This window comes from Loxodonta africana, chromosome 1 (assembly GCF_030014295.1).
Source record: "Loxodonta africana isolate mLoxAfr1 chromosome 1, mLoxAfr1.hap2, whole genome shotgun sequence".
NCBI lineage: Eukaryota > Metazoa > Chordata > Mammalia > Proboscidea > Elephantidae > Loxodonta > Loxodonta africana.
In genome coordinates, this window is record NC_087342.1 from 230235414 (window position 1) to 230252137 (window position 16724).

General features: G+C 45.1%; 2 protein-coding genes across 5 annotated transcripts in view; both read left to right on the top strand.

Moving 5' to 3' along the window:
• The first annotated feature begins 95 nt into the window (after nucleotides 1-95).
• Nucleotides 96-13565, top strand: MRPL18 (mitochondrial ribosomal protein L18). Of its 2 annotated transcripts, none has more exons than XM_023559346.2 (4): nucleotides 96-1054; nucleotides 1337-1523; nucleotides 9732-9814; nucleotides 10674-13565. In XM_023559346.2, exons 1-4 carry the CDS (start codon nucleotides 1006-1008, stop codon nucleotides 10748-10750), a joined length of 396 nt encoding a protein of 131 aa, XP_023415114.1. In that variant the 5' UTR covers nucleotides 96-1005; the 3' UTR covers nucleotides 10751-13565. The 2 variants fall into 2 exon arrangements, with proteins under 2 accessions (XP_023415114.1, XP_003419253.1); XM_003419205.4 differs by having other exon boundaries at nucleotides 236-1054; nucleotides 9732-9963; nucleotides 10674-11077.
• A 1703-nt stretch (nucleotides 13566-15268) lies between these two features.
• Nucleotides 15269-16724, top strand: part of PNLDC1 (PARN like ribonuclease domain containing exonuclease 1) — a 28445-nt gene continuing 26989 nt past the window's right edge. For all 3 annotated transcript variants that reach the window (XR_010323227.1, XM_003419225.4, XM_023559347.2), the window contains exons 1-3: nucleotides 15269-15347; nucleotides 15766-15823; nucleotides 16047-16120. Coding sequence is in view for 2 of the 3 variants with exons in the window: in XM_003419225.4 (XP_003419273.2) it covers nucleotides 15272-15347; nucleotides 15766-15823; nucleotides 16047-16120 (208 nt within the window). In the remaining variant the exon portion in view is untranslated. The remainder of the gene's footprint in view (nucleotides 15348-15765; nucleotides 15824-16046; nucleotides 16121-16724) is intronic.

Genomic DNA, 16724 nt, shown 5'->3' on the forward strand with positions numbered 1-16724 from the left:
GGGGAAGAGGAGGGTTAATATGCCGGAAGTGGGGAACAAGAAGAGGGCGTACACAAAGGCGTGTCAGCATTTTTGTCCAATTAGAGTGCGGATGAGAAGGGCGCGAAGGTCGGGGAGCGGAAGTCAGATTCCTGGGCCTCTGGAGGGAGGAGGTGCTCGGGTGAGCGCTCACCCGCGGCACGGTTGCGCATGCGAGTTGGGGCATTCTAGCGGCTTCTAGAAAAGATGGCCGGCAAGGCGGAGTTTGGAGTGGAGGTGTGGCAGCAGGGGGCCATCCTACGTCCTAGGCTCGTGCTCTCTTCTTTGTTCTGCTCCCTTGTCGATGGGGCTCAGGGAGCACGGGGCAGGTCGGCCAGGTTTCGTTCTAGAGCGCTTAAGTTATGGCCTTGGGGCCTGAACCTCGGTGGAACGCGACAGGCATCCTACAAGGCTTATACGTATTACGGGAGAAACTAGTTAGAGGAAGGCAACCACCCGTTTTAAACCAGGGAATTGTAATCTTGCCCGGCCTCATTTCCTCAGTGCCCAGGTGGGATGTGTGCGGAGCCGACAATAGTTGGTCTAAGCTTTGCGACTAATGCTCCCAAATGTGGGAATGTGAAGTTAGGGGCTACCTCGAAGCTGGAAGCTCCTTGGCCCGACCGCAACCAGCTTCGCAAGCCGGGAACGGAGATGGAATGTTAATGCTGGAGACACATGAAGCGTTTCCCTCACATAGTGCCCCACCCCCTAATGCGTTCCTGTGAAATGGTTGGTCCGTTACATGCCTGCGTGCGTCTAAACGTAAGCGGTGATTGGAGAAACTGACATGACAGATGGCCCTCTCGACCACTCAACTGCAGAGGTTTGTTAGTTCCGGGGGCGAGAGAGGCTCACGTTGAGAATTGATAACCTCCACCGGCCTCAACCTCTGGAGTGGATATGGCTGCGGCCGCGGACCGCTGAGACGCCTGCAAGGAGCAGGAGGCGAGGCTTTTCTGAGGCTTTGCTTGAGGTCCCTCAGCGATGGCGCTTCGGTCGCGGTTCTGGGCTTTGTCGGTTTGCAGAAACCCCGGTAACTAATTTTGCCCCATTTTTCTCAGATCACTCCCCAGAGTCTTCACAATAAACGTAGATATGCAAATCGCATTTTTTACTCTGTATCCACCTTCGAAAAGTAATCAAGCTAATAGCATTATGATGAAAATAGTGAAAGATTAAGGATTCATTGATCAAACGTATTTCGTTCTTCTAACAGGGCGGGAAGATTGGGGGAGCGATTGGGGATAGAGGTCAGATCATATTCCTGATTTGTTAATATTAGGCTTAGGTAAGTATGGTTGTGTCCATTTTTTAGAGTTTGGGTTTGCAGCCCTCTCAACCAGTTCCAAAGCAGCGGTGAAGCCTGAAGTGGACCCTGTGGATAATGAAGCCGTTGCCCCGGAGTTCACCAACCGGAATCCCCGGAATCTCGAGCTCTTGGCTGTAGCCAGGAAAGAACGGGGTTGGGGGACCGTGTGGCCCTCTCGTGAGTTTTGGCACAGGTAATTAAGTCTGTGTTTGTGCGGTAGCCTCCAAATTGTTCTCATCCGTTTATTCAACAAACGTTTATCCATCCCTTACTATGTGCGGGTACTGCGTGGGACTCTCTCAGGGGCGGAGTGTCCAATAGGGAGGTAAGCACTGTGCTTACTGGGCGCATTTATTAATCTGCAGTGACCAATTTCGGAAATCCTGGTGGCTTAGTGGTTAAAGTGCTACGGTTGCTAACCAAAAGGTTGGCAGTTCAAATCCACTAGACGCTTCTTGGAAACTGTGGGGCAGTTCTACTCTGTCCTATAGGGCCTCTATGAGTCGGGAGCGACTCAACGGTGGTGGTTTTTTTTGTGTGTGTGTGTGTGCTTTAAGTGAAAGTTTGCAAATCAAGTCAGTCTCTCATATGAAAATTTATATACACTTTGCTATATACTGCTAGTTGCTCTCCCCGTAATGAGACAGCACACTGCTTTTCTCCGCTCTCTCTTTCATGTCCATTCAGCCACCTTCTGACCCCCTCTGCCCTATTATCTCCACTTCAGACAGGAGATGCCAACATAGTCTCATGTGTGTACTTGATCCAAGAAGCACATTTCCTCACCAGTATCATTTTCTATCCCATAGTCCAGTCCAATCCCTGTCTGAAGAGTTGGTTTTGGGAATCTTTCCTGTCTTGGGCTAACAGAAGGTCTGGGGACCATGACCTCCAGGGTCCTTCTAGTCTCAGTCAGATGATTAAGTCTGGTCTTTTTATAAGAATTTGGGGTCTGCATCCCACTGCTCACCTGTTCTCTTGGTTTCTCTGTTCTGTTCCCTGTCAGGGCAATCATCGGCTGTAGCCAGGCACCATCTAGTTCTTCTGGTCTCAGGCTAATGTAGTGTCCAGTTTATGTGGCCCTTTCTGTCTCTTGGGCTCATAATTTCCTTGTCTTTGTTCTTCATTCTCCTTTGTTCCAGGTGGTTTGAGACTAATTGATGCATCTTAGATGGCCACTTGTTAGCACCTAAGACCCCGGAAGGGTGGTGGGTTTTTTGTGTTGTTTTAGTGACCAATTTCATACGGATTTCACCATGAAACCCGTGTGAAATTGGTCACTACAGATTAGTAAGTATGCAGAAGTAAGCCTGTGCTTACCTTGCTTATTGTGTTCTCCATCCCCGGACTCTCTCAGGAAGTTGAAATGTGGTGAAACAATAAATAAACATGTGTCATGGAGAAAATGTAAAGAGGATGTCAGAGTGAGGGACTGGGTGCCTATTAAGACTTCTATGAGGAGATGACGCTTAAGAAAGTGAGATGTGAAAGATAGGAGGAAACCAAACTGTCTCTGTGAAATGCCAGGGAGAGCCTTCCTAACAGAGGAAACAGCTGGGCTGGAAGTGAACTTGGTGAGTCTGTGGAACAGAAAGGCCTGTGTACCTGGAGCTCAGTGGGCAAAGGGGTGAGTGGTGTGGTGAGAATGGTGGAGTAGGGAAAGGACAGATCATTGCCTTTGTAGATCAAGGTAAGCAGATTAAACTGTATTTTCACTGCAGTGGTGTCTTAGTCGTTTAGTGCTGTTATAACAGAAATACTACAATTGGGTAGCTTTAACAAAAAATTTATTTTCTCAGAGTTTAGGAGGCTAGAAGTCTGAATTCAGGGTGCTGACCCTAATGGTAGGCTTTCTTGTCATCTCTGGGGAGGGGTGGGTTCTCCTCTCTTCAGCTCCTGTTTCCTGGTTCCTTGGAGATCTCCCTGTGGCTTGGCATCAGTCTTTCCTCCGTCTTTCTCTCTGCTCGATTGTTTAGTCTCTTTTTATATCTCAAAAGAGACTGACTCAAGATCCATTCTACACTAATCCTGCCTCATGAATATAGCAAAGACAGCCAGTTCCTGAATGGGATTATAATCACAGGCATAGAAGTTAGGATTTACAACACGTATTTTGGGGGGACACAATTCAATCCATAACAAATGGGAAGCTATGAAAAGTTTTAAGGTTTGAGTCTGAATTATGTGGTTTTTAAAGATCATTCTGGCTGTTTGGGGGAGAGTACATTTTTAAGGGGACAAGAGTAGAAGCAGGAAGACCAGTTAGGAGTTGCAGATTCCAGGCATGAGATGTTTTGTTATAAAGATGGTACCTTTTTTTTTTTTTTTTTAATTTTTATTGTGCTTTAAGTGAAAGTTTACAAATCAAGTCAGTCTCTCATACAAAAATATATATACACCTTGCTATGTTTTTTTTTATGTACTCCTAATTGCTCTCCCCTTAATTACACAGCACACTCCTTCCCTCCACTCTCTCTTTTTGTGTGCACTGTGCCAGCTTCTGACCCCCTCTGCCCCCTCATCTCTCCTCCAGATAGGAGATGACAGCATAGTCTCATGTGTCTACTTGATCCAAGAAGCTCATTCTTCAGTATCATTTTCTATCCCATTGTCCAGTCCAATCCCTGTCTGAAGAGTTGGCTTTGGGAATGGTTCCTGTCCTGGGCTAACAGAAGGTCTGGGGACCATGACCTCCGGGGTCCTTCTAGTCTCAGTCAGACCATTAAGCCTGGTCTTTTTACAAGAATTTGGAGTCTGCATCCCACTGCTCTCCTGCTCTCTCAGCGGTTCTCTGTTGTGTTCTCTGTCAGGGCACTCATCGGTTGTAGCCAGGCACCATCTAGTTCCTCTGGTCTCAGGCTTATGTAGTCTCTGGTTTATGTAGCCCTTTCTGTCTCTTGGGCTCATAATTACCTTGTGCCTTTGGTGTTCTTCATTCTCCTTTGCTCCAGCTGGGTCGAGACCAATTGATGCATCTTAGATGGGCACTTGCTAGCATTTAAGACCCCAGACGCCACTCTCCAAAGTGGGATGCAGAGTGTTTTCTTAATAGATTTTGTTATGCCAATTGACTTAGATGTCCCCTGAGACCAAGGTCCCCAAACCCCTGCCCCTGCTATGCTGGCCTTTGAAGCATTCAGTTTATTCAGGAGACTTTTTTGATTTTGGTTTAGTCCAGTTGTGCTGACCTCTCCTGTATTGTGAGCTGTCTTTCCCTTCACCTAAAGTAGTTCTTATCTACTATCTAGTTAGTAAATACCTTCCTCCATCCCTCCCTCCCTCTCCCCTCTGGTAACCATCAAAGAATATATTTTTCTCTGTTTAAAGTATTTCTCGAGGTTTTGTAAAAGGGTTTTATATTATAAATGACCTTTTGCAGCTGACTAATTTCATTCAGCTTAAGGCCTTCCAGATTCCTCCATGCTATGAAATGTTTCACAGATTCATCACTGTTTAGAGATGGTTCTTTACTCAACATTTTCTAACTTCCAGCAACTACACAAATTTCTTTATATGGGCTTTCTCATTTAATCCTTAAAACTACTTTATGAGGCAGTACAATTACTTTTTCCATTTCATAGGGACAGGGGAATTGAAGCTTAGGGAGGCTAAGTAATTGCCTCAAAATGACATGGTTTGTAAGTTCTAGAACGAAGATTCTAACTTGCTCTGTCTGACCTCATGGCCAGGGTGCTAAATTGTTACCACTAAACTGCCACATATAGGTGTTTTATCTGTTGCTCGTCTGCTTGGTAAGGATTCATTAAAAACAGAATTTTCTTTGAGGACTATACAAAGCTATAAGAACAAGTTACAGATCATAAGCATGTAATGTATGCTTTCATTCAACAAACATTGGGCCTGTGCCACCAGTTAGACGTTATGCCAGATGCAGACGATGCAAAGATAAAGTAGATGTCATCCCTGTCCCCGCAAGTCTTACGGTATAACAGTGGAAGATGGGGGATGGATAATACAGTGTTACAGTTGTTAGAATGCATTTTTACTTACACTCCTAGGAGTGAAAGGGAGTAGGCAGTTCAAATTGGAAATGATCTGGATCTTCAGTCTAAAAGTCTTTTAAAACACCAACCTGTTACTTTCACGTAGTGTTGGGTCATTTAAATAACTAGAGCCCTTTTTTCTTCTACCTGCCCTACCACAATGTTATCAGTATAGAATTTTGGAGTATTACAGAGCTCAGGCTACTAAATTTTTTTCTTATTTAAAAATGTAATTGTGCTCATGAGGAGCCTGCACATAGATGAAGAGGCAGTTGTTTGAACAGAACAAGGGGATACTGTGTGGTTTAAAGTCAGGAAAGGTGTGCCTCAGGGTTGTATCCTTTCACCATACCTATCCAATCTGTATGCTGAGCAAATAATCCAGGAAGCTGGACTGTATGAAGAATGGGGCTTCGGGATTGGAGGAAGACTCATTAACAATCTGCATTATGCAGATGACATAGCCTTGCTTGCTGAAAGTGAAGAGGACTTGAAGCACTTACTAATGAGGATCAAAGACCACAGCCTTTAGTATGGATTACACCTCAGCATAAAGAAAACAAAAATCCGCACAACTGGACCAGTAAGCAACAACATGATAAACAGAGAAAAGATTGAAGTTGTCAAGGATTTCATTTTACTTGGATCCACAATCAACAGCCATGGAAGCAGCAGTCAAAAAGCAAAATACTCATTGCATCGGATAAATCTTCTGTAAAGGACCTCTTCAAAGTGTTGAAGTGCAAAGATGTCCCCTTGAAGACTAAGGTGCGCCTGACCCAAACCATGGAATTTTCAATCGCCTCATATGCGTATGAAAGCTGGACAATGAATAAGGAAGACCAAAGAAGAATTGATGCCTTTGAATTGTGGTGTTGGTAGAGAATATTGAATATTCCATGGACTGCCAAAAGAACAAACAAATCTGTCTTGAAAGAAGTACAACCAGAATGTTCCTTAGAAGCTAGGATGGCGAAACTCCTAATGTACGTTGGACATGTTATCAGGAGGGATCAATCCCTGGAGAAGGACACCATGTTTGTTAAAGTAGAGCATCAGCGAAAAAGAGGAAGACCCTCAACGAGATGGATTGACACAGCGGCCGCAGCAGTGGGCTCAGACATAACAACAACTGTGAGCATGGCGCAGGACTGGGCAGTGTTTTGTTCTGTGGTGCATAGGGTCACTATGAGTTGGAACTGACTCGACGACATCTAACAACAGGCTGCTAAGCAAAAGTTTGGCAGTTTAAATCTACCAGCCGCTCCTTGGAAACCTTATGGGGCAGTTCCGCTCTGTCCTATAGGGTCACTATGAGTTGGAATCCACTGGACGGCAACAAGTTTGGTTTTGGGTTTTATAGGAGAAAGCGATCTTAGAGATAATGAGTCTTACCACTTTGTTTTACACATTGTTTGATACAGGTTAGCCAACTATGGCCTGTGGGCTATAACTGGCCTTCTGCTTGTTTTGATCTTTATTTTAAATATTAGAAAAATCAAAATAATTTTTTGTGACATGTGGAAGTTACATGAAATTCTAATTTCAGTGTCCACAAAGAAACTTTTATTGGAACACAGCCATGCTCATTTGTTTACGTCTTGCCTATGCCTGGAGCTCTGGTGGTGCAGTGGTTAAGAGCTTGGCTGCTGACCAAAAGGTTGGCAGTTCGAATCCGCCATCCGCTCCTTGGAAACCCTGTGGGGCAGTTTTACTCTGTCCTGTAGGGTTGCTGTGAGTTGAGATGACTGGACGGCAACAGGTTTTATGGCCGTTCCAGTACTGCAGTGGCTGAGTTGAGTAGCCACAGAGATGGTTATGTTGCCTGCAAAGCCTAAGATATTTACATGTTGATCGTTTATGGGAACATCTGCTGGCCCTTTAGTGAAGAGATTATGTTTTTACCAGGACCGCCAGCAAAGCCTGGACTGTGGTCGTCTGTTGTTAATTGCCGGGGAGTCGGCTCCCATTCATGGCAACCCTGCGCACAACATAGTGAAACGTTGCCCAGTCCTGCACCGTCTTCATGGTGATTGTATTGAACACAGTTATGTTGTGGTCCATAGAGTGTTCATTGGCTGATTTTCAGTGGACACCAGGCCCTTTTCCTAACCTGTCATGTCTGGAAGCTCCGCTGAAACCTGTCTACCGTGGGTGCTCCTGCTGGTATTTGAAATATTGGTGGCAGAGCTTCTAGCATCCATTGTAACACATAAGCCATCACGATTTGACAAACTGACAGACGAGGCTATGGAAAAGCGTAGACTGGAACTCACATCTTCCAGATCTAGTGCTTTTTCTATTTCATACTGAGTATCCTAGTAAGAATCTTCTAATTTTGGTGTTTCTTTAATTTGACCTTATTTTTTTTTAATGTGTGATACATATGTTGTTTCAGGTGCTGTTGAGTTGGTGCTGACTCATAGCGACCCTGTGTACAACAGAACAAAACACTGCCAAACGCTGCACCATCCTCACAATCGCTCCTGTGCTTGTTGCAGCCACTGTGTCGGTCCATCTTGTTGAGGGTCTTCGTCTTTTTCGCTGACTCTCCACTTACCAAGCATGATGTCCTTCCTCAGGGACTGGTCCCCCCGATAACATGTCGGACGTGAGACGAAGTCTTGCCATCCTCGCTTCCAAGAAGCATTCTGGCTGTACTTATTCCAAGACAGATGTGTTTGTTCTCCTGGCAGTCCATGGCATATTCAGTATTCTTTGCCAACACCATAACTCAAAGGCATCGATTCTTCGTCAGTCTTCCTTATTCATTGTCCAACTCTCATATGCATATGAGACGATTGAAGATACCATGGCTTGGATCAGACACACATTAGTCCTTTAAGTGACATCTTTGCTTTTCAACACTTTAAAGAGATCTTTTGCAGGAGAATGATACGTATACAGGTGCCATAAAACCCAAATGTTTCTTGTGTCCTTTCAGAGATAGTCTATGAGCATATTGTTGTATTTTTTAAAACATAAATTTTAGTACACTATATGCACTGTTCTGCACCTTCCTTTATTTTTTTCCCTCCTTACTTAAAGAAGGACATCATGCTTGGTAAACTACAGGGTCAGTGGAAAAGAGGAAGGTCCTCAATGAGGTGGATTGATACAGTGGCTACAACAGTGGGCTTAAACATAACAATTGTGAGCATGGTGCAGGACCAGGCAGTTGTTCTGTGGTACGTAGGGTCACTATGAGTCGGAAGTGATTCGATGGCACCTGATAACAACTCAAAAGTTTATTGTGGAGATCTTTCATGGTGGTTAGGAGCATTGGTTATAGAGTCAGACGTCTGGACTTAAATCATGGCTCTATTACTTGGTATTGGTATTGTGCAAATTACTTCATCTTTCTATGCTAGTTTTCACATCTTAAAAAAAAGATAATAATAAGATTGCTTTGAGACATGGGTTATACCTATAAACAATTAGGACAGTGCCTAGCATAGAGTAAGTGCTCAGTAAATGTTAGCTATTGTAGTCATCATTATTATAAAGCCAATAACTTATTCTTTTTAGTAGCTGGATAAATTTCCATTGCATAGATATTTGGTTCCCTAGTGATGATGATCTTTTATGATTACAGTGTTGCAATGAATTGCCTTGTGAGATTGAAAATTTTTATGGGTTTAAAAGTCATTAACATTTATGTGAACCATCTGTTCAGATCCTTTGCCTGTTGTTCTATTTAGCGTTGGTCATTTTTTTATCGATTATAGAAGGTTTTTACATATGGAAGTTAGTCCTTTAAATGATATATGGGTTTAAAATATTTTTTCTATTGTTTGCCTTGTAACATTCTTTAACTGTTTATTGCTATTATTATTTTTTACCATGCAGAAAGTTTTCATTGTTATGTAGTCAAAGTTGTCAATCTTTTCTTTATTGGCTTTTGATTTGATGCCATATTTAAATGGACTTGCTTTACTTTGAGATCATAAAAAAAATTCTCCTGTGATTTCCTTTTGTGTTTTTATGATTTCAGTTCTTAAATTTAAATCTTTGATCCATCTCACATTTATTTTGGTGTGAGCTGGAATATCAAAGTGGAGAATAAATATATCCTTACCCAGTGGAGGGTCAACAACTTAACTTTCCTTCTTCAAATCCATTTTTAAGTAGAAGCTATGTAAGTAAATAAAACACAGCTCTTCAGAAATATCAGATTTCTCGTTGATACTTTGGGTTAAGTGGAAATATTTGGTTTATTATCATCGAGGATATCCACATAAAGGCAGAGAAGAAGACATTTCCCAAATAAAATCCAAGTGACGTGTGTTGAAGCAAATATACTAAATGTTGCATTCTTGAGATATATAGGCATTTATTTACTTGAAATAATTGGTTTAGATTATTTTTTGATTTTATCCTCTTCTCACTGTGTTTAGGTTGCGAGTTATAAGAACTCAGCATCATATAGAAGCGTTTGTTGAGCATCTAAATGGCCGGATTGTGGTTTCGGCATCCACTCGTGAATGGGCTATTAAAAAGCACCTTTATAGGACCACAAATGTGGTGGCTTGTGAGAGTATAGGACGAGTACTGGCAGAGCGATGCTTACGGGCAGGAATCAACTTCGTGGTCTGCCAACCCACCCCTTGGGAGGCAGCCTCAGACTCGGTATGCTTGTTTTCATGTTTGTATCTAAAGAGTACTGTGTTAATTCTCGACAGCATTAGATAATTAATGGTAATAATTACCATTTACCAAGTAATTTTCATGTGTCAGACCCTGGTGTGAGTACTCTGACATACCTCATTTGGCTTCACAGCAACCCATGTGGTGGTGGTTATATGCTGTCAAGTCAGTTACGACTCATAGTGACCCTATAGGGAAGAGGAGAGCTGCCCTGTCGGAATTTCTATGCTGTAATTTTTATGGGAGCTGATCACCAGGCCTTTTCTCCTGCAGAGCCACTGGTGGGTTTGAACTGCTGACCTTTTGGTTAGTAGTCGAGTGCTTAATCATTGTACCACCAGGTAGGGGCTATTATTCCCATTTTAAACATAGATAAACTGAGGGTCAGGTTGACTTGGCCAGAGTCAGTGAGTGCTGGATTTCAAACCCAGGGTACTTTCCTATTCATGTATTAGCATGTTTTCTGTATCATATTTTAGAAACAGTATTGATTTTTGGTATCTCCACATTCCCTTGTTTCTTAATCTATGTTGTTATTAACATCACCTTCTGAAAAACCAGTGTAGGCTGGGAAGTTAGCAAGGAGCACATCAGTTTTGTGTTTACTTCTGTCTTTGGGAATGAGCTGTATATTTTCAGCCTTACTTGTGCTAACTTCATCCTTTTCCTTTTTTTCTCATCTTCAAAACCAGATCAAACAACTACAGAGTGCTATGACAGAAGGTGGGGTGGTGCTGCAGGAACCTCGGAGAATCTATCAGTAAACTAGAAACGTTCATTGCTGTGAACTTGTACGTACAAAACTCTCGGCTATTGCATCCATCAGAAGAGAGCACGTGGAAGAACACCAGTTGGAAGTTTTACAACAATCATTTAACAGTGAAATGTTGCTGCAGGAAAGCTCACATTCTGCCCACCGCTTTGTGTGTGGGTTTTTTTTTTTTTTTAAATCGGGCTGAATTCTTCCTCTCTCATGGACATGAGAGAAGTATCTGAGAAAAGCAGTCAACAATTTTAATTAGTTTTTGCAGGACAAATTAAAAGTTGTTTTTAAGTTAAAGAATAAAGGCATATTGTTATTCACTTACCTTTTGGTGACATGAAATTTTCCTTGCCTTTGCCTCAGTGTGGCAAGAGCACACATAGCAGGTTTATGTAAAGCACTTACTACAGTGTCTGACTCGTAGTGGGTGATGTCAGTAAATGGTACTGTTTTCCTGCTCAGGCTCCAGGGTGTGTGTGGTGCTTAAAGTTATATGTCATCTTGGCTAGGCAATGATTCTCAGTGGTTTAGCAGACATTATGTAATTCTCCGCTTTGTGATCTGATGTGTGCAGCCGGTCAGTTGGAAGGGGAATTTCCTTGGGGTGTGGCCTGCATCAAATATGTATGGATGTTCTGGCAAAGTTCACACTCTCAGTGCTGCATTTGACTCGTCATCCTGTGACCTCTGGTTCGTAGGATGTGAGCCTCCACCCTGCCACCTGACCTGCAGATTTTAGGTTAGCCCCTGTGTCTTGATTATCTAATACTGCTATAACAGAAATACCACAAGTGGATGGCTTTAACAAATTTATTCTCTCACAGTCTAGTAGAAGTCCAAATTCAGGGCACCAGCTCTAGGGGAAGGCTTTCTCTCTGTGTTGACTCTGAGGGAAGGCCCATGTCATCAGTCTTTCCTGGTCAAGGAGCTTCTCCGTGCAGGGACCTCAGGTTCAAAGGATGTACTATTCTCATTTCTTGGTGGTATGAGGTCCCCCTGACTCCGCTGGCTTCCCTCTTTTATACCTCAAAAAAGATTGATTTAAAACATGACTTAATCTTGTAGATTGAATCGTCCCTCATTAACATAACTGCCTCTAATGCTGCCTCATTAATATCATAAAGGCAGGCTTTACAACACATAAGAAAATCACATTAGATGACAAAATGGTTGACAATCACAGGATATTGGGAATCATGGCCTAGCCAAGTTACACACATTTTGGGGGGACACAATTCAACCCACAACATTCCACCCTTTGGCCCTCAAAAATTCATGCCCTTGCCACATGTAAAACATATTTAACCCATTTTATCAGCAAAAGTCTTAACTCCCAAGTCCAAAATCCAAAAATTCCTCTTCATCTGTGAAATCTAGAATAAAGTTACCTGCTTCCAAAGTACAATGGTGCATAAGCTAGACATTTCCATCACAAATGGGAGAAATTGGAGGGAAAGAAGGGATAACGGACACCAAGGAAGTCAGCAGAACACAATTACATTAGCTCTCAGGGCTGGAAAATAATCCTCAGATCATTTAGACAGTGGCCCTGCCCTCCAGACTCTGGGTGTTGGCTACACTCTCGATTCTGGGTGGAGGCCCCTTCATCCTGGGCTTCAGTTCCACCTTCCAGGCCCACTGGGATGGTAACACTGCTCCTTTGGCTTTAGGTGGCCCCATTCTCCTGGTCCATGTGAGTGGCAACCCCACCCTTTGAGACCCCAGAGGTTGTGACCCCACCCTTTGAGACTGAGGCAACTCTGCTTCCTGTGTACCTTATTTTTTAAGCTTCTGCATCCTGACTCCTTGGCCTCTCGGCCCCTTGGGCCTGTCCGCCTGTGTCTGCCCTGTTGGGGCAAGTATTCCAAAGCTCTTTGGCTCCACCTGTAAGTGCCTGGAGGCACCCCACTCTGCCAGTAAGCCTCCTGTGCAAAGGCGCTCAGCTCTTGCTCCCTGTGTCAGCTCCAGCACTCTCTCTCACCAGTCTGGTTCTGCTGCTGTCGCTTCTGTGCTGCTGCCAGTTCTCACCATCTCCAGCGTAACAGCTCCCCTCATGTCCTTTTGAGTCCTCAGCAGGATTGTCCTTGATGTCCATAATTCCACCAACAGTCTCTTTTAAGGCAATCTAGGCTTTTGCTGTTAGGCACTTTAAAACTCTCCCAGCCTCTATCCATTCACAGTTTCAAAACTGCTTCCACGTTTTAGGTATCTGTTAGAGCAGCACCCCACTCTTCTGGTACCAAATTCTGTCTTAGTGCTGCTGTAACAAATACCTCTAGGGCATGGCTTTAACAAAGAGAAATTTATTCTCTCACAGTCTAGGAGGCTAGAAGTTCGAATTAAGGGTGCCAGCCTCAGGGGAAGGCTTTCTCTCTCTGTTGACTCTGGGGGAAGGTCCTAGTCATCAATCTTCCCTGGTCGAGGAGCTTCTCAGCAGAGAAGCCCCAGGTTCAAAGGACGCACCCGTGAGTCAGGAGAAGCCTCCAGCCTGCTGCCTGACCCACAGATTCGGGACTTGCCAGCCTCCACGATTGCCTGAGCCATTTCCTTGAAACAAATCTAAAGGAACCCTGGTGGCACAGTGGTTAAGCACTTGGCTGCTAACTGAAAGGTTGGCAGTTCGAACCCAGTAGCTGCTTCACAGAAGAAGGACGTGGAAATCTGCTTCTATAAAAATTACAGCCTTGGAAACCCTGTGGGGCGGTTCTACTCTGTCCTGTAGGGTTGCTATGAGTCAGAATTGGTGACAACGGGTTTTTTTTTCTTCTTTTTTAATGTGCATAGATTTACATGCACGCTTCGCTGGTTTTGGTCTTCTAGAGAACCCAGTCTAAGACGGGTTTTTTTTTTTTTTTTTCAAATAGGGAATATCATTATCAGTTGAAAAATAAACATTGTTAGTAATGTGAAGAAAAGGAGCAAATGCTAGCCTCAGTTGGGTGTTGCTAGTGCACTTCTGGATGCTAACAGGCAGAGAACTAAGTCTGAAGACAGGAGTGCCGTGAGGAACTAGAGGTGGAGACAGCAGGGTTAGTGTATGCTAGATTTCCCACAAAGTGGAAATTTATTAGGTGGACAAAACTTGGTGTCCATGCAAGTTAATGTAAAACTGAAGCTTGGGTAGATGGGAATCACGGCGGTTCTCTGAAAGGAGTTAACTATTTCTATTTCAGATAAATTTAGGGAGAAAGAAGCTATAAGCATTTAGGAAAGCTTCTAGAGCATCATCGCCAACTTGTAAATGTACACCACAGTGATAAGGAGCCCTGGTGGTGCGATGGTTAAGTGCTTGGCTGCTAGCTGAAAGGTCGGCAGTGGCTCTGTGGAAGAAAAGACCTGGCGATCTGCTCCCGTAAAGATTTCAGCTTAGAAAACCCTATGGAGCAGTTCTCTGTCCTCCAGGGTTGCTGTGAGTTGGAATCGACTTGTCAGCACGCAACAACAACCCCAATGATCGATTTATTAGAAGTGAAATGTGATGCTACTGTCAATCTGAGTATTCTATTTTTAAAAGGTAAACACAAATCTGTGGGCACCAGCATTAAAAGAAATACGATTGATTCTGGAAAGCCTTCATAATCCAATGGCTTATATATTTTCCCTTGTGATCGATAAACGTCACAGTGGAAACACTAAAAAAGATAGAATTCTAGCATTTTCTTCCCTCATCTTAAAGATTGATGTGAGCACCTCGCTTTGAAGATCACTGCTGGAGAAGGCTGTTGAAACAGAAGTTTAGGAGGACTCCAGGGAGGGACTATAGGAAGAGCATGGACTGAACCAGCAGCTTCGGAAATGGGCAGTGACAAAAAAAGGCTTCCCCCGTAAGTGTCCCTGTAGTAGGGATTTCTTCAGGTGTATGATTGTACTAGATAGTCTCTGTGCACCAGTTAAGGTTTCTTCAACTTATTGGGTAATTCTTGAGGCTTTTGTGTGCAAAATACAATACGAGGTACTATAAAGACAGCGGTGATGTGAACAAAGCCAGGTGAGGGAGAAGGCGTCAGGTGGAAGGGATGCCGACAGACCAGTACACTGATGGAGAAGTTGGGGAAGAGTGATAATTTAAAATACGGATTTAAATTCCAGCCTCTTCCTCAGCGGCAGCTCTTCAGTACTCTGTATTCACTTACCATTCCTTCAGGTGCTGTTTAAAAACCAACTGGGGTGAATCCCTCATGGCCACCCCATGTGAGTCAGAGTACAGCTATGCTCCCTAGGGTTTTCAGTGGCTGGTTTTCTGGAAGTAGATCTCCAGGCCGGTCTTCCGACGTGCCTCTGGGTGGACCGGTTAGCCACCAAGTGGGGTAACTGCACCACCCATGGGTCACAGCCCTTTGTGAGCAAGTTGTAAATTCAAACACCTGTAAGGAGGTGTGCAGCCGAGGTTGCCGAAGGGCCCAGGGACCGGTGGTCCGCTCCGGCCTGGTGCGCGCCCTTTAAGGCCACTGTGGCGGCGGGCGGGCGGAAGTGGGCAGCACGCGGCTCCACGCGGCCTCCGCCGGCGCCTGCGGGACCTGCGTGGCCATGGACGTGGGCGCCGAGGAGTTCGAGCAGCTCTTGCCCCTGCTGCAGGAGCTGGTTCTCCGCGCGGACTTCGTGGGTGAGACGCCGGGAACCAGGCTGGGGACGCCCGGTGGGGACGCGCGGGGGCGGCGGGGGAGGGATGGGAGGCCGAGGGGCGTCGGGACGGGGAGACTGGGAGACCGAGACGGTGCCAGGCCCAGGCCGGGGCTCCGCGCCCTCGGGCGTCTCCATCCCAAGGAAGGTGCCCTGAGCTGGGAGGTGAGCAGGTCACACCCGCTGCGCTGTCGGCGGGGCCCGCTAGTGCCAGCGGGGCTGGGCGGACGGACCCGGGTGGCCTGGCTTCTCCCTGCTTCGTCGGTCTCCATGTCCTCTCCTGACCATACCTGGCTTCTTGGGCAGCAGAGGATGTTTGCCATCTGAAACGTTTAGGGCATAAATAGCGGTGCCAGGGTCTTTGCGGGACTTTTGTCTTTTCTGCTCCCTCCTCCCCCCAGGTCTGGACATAGAGTTCACTGGCCTTCGCTCCACCCTGTCCAGGCCCCAGCAGATCAGGTAACGGGGACTGACCTGTGTCACCTCCAGATGCCATCCTGGCGTCGGGTTGGGGGCAGGGACAGCTCGATGTTGGGCGCCCCCACGTGCAGGGCCGCTGTCTGTGCACTAGACTTGGAATGTCCCTTCCCTAGTTGTGTGACAGGGAACAGCTGCCCTGGTGGAGGGGCTGATGGGGAGGACAGGCAGCGTTGCCTGCGCAGTGACTTGCCTTTTTCCACAGCCTGTTTGACTTGCCATCAGAGTGGTATCTAAAGAGCCGGCAGAGTGTCCAGCAGTTTACAATCTGTCAGATTGGTGAGTTAAACACTCAGCTGTTTGTTATGAATTATTTTTATTATTCTTGTGTGCTACTGGTAAAAAAACAGCTTTGATACTTCTCTGAGATAGCGGGTATCATTTTGTATGTTGTTTTGGTTTTGGCTATGGTTAGTATAGTGGTAAATATCCTGGCTGTCCCGCAGGAGACTGGGGTTCGATTTCCCAACAGGGAGGCATGGAGAACTTGAAGTCCTAGTGGCACAGTGGTTAGAAGCTATGGCTGCTAACCAAAAGGTTGGCAGTTTGAATCCACCAGCCGCTCCTTGGAAACCCTATGGGACAGCCCTGCGCTGCCCTTGTAGGGTCGCTATGAGTCGGAATTTGCTCGACAGCAACAGGTTTGGGTTTTTTATGTCTGTGGGACCTAACACTTTGGAACAAGCAGAAACTTAAACTAGCCACACTGTTTTCATGACTGTCTTAGTTGCCTGGTGCTGCTCTCCTGGAGATGCTACAAGTGGGTGATTTAAACAAACAGATTTGTTTTCTTACTGTTTAGGAGGCTAGCAGTGTGAATTCAGGGTGCCAGCTCTAGGAGAAGACTTGTTTTTTTCTGTCAGCTCTAGGGGAAGGTCCCTGT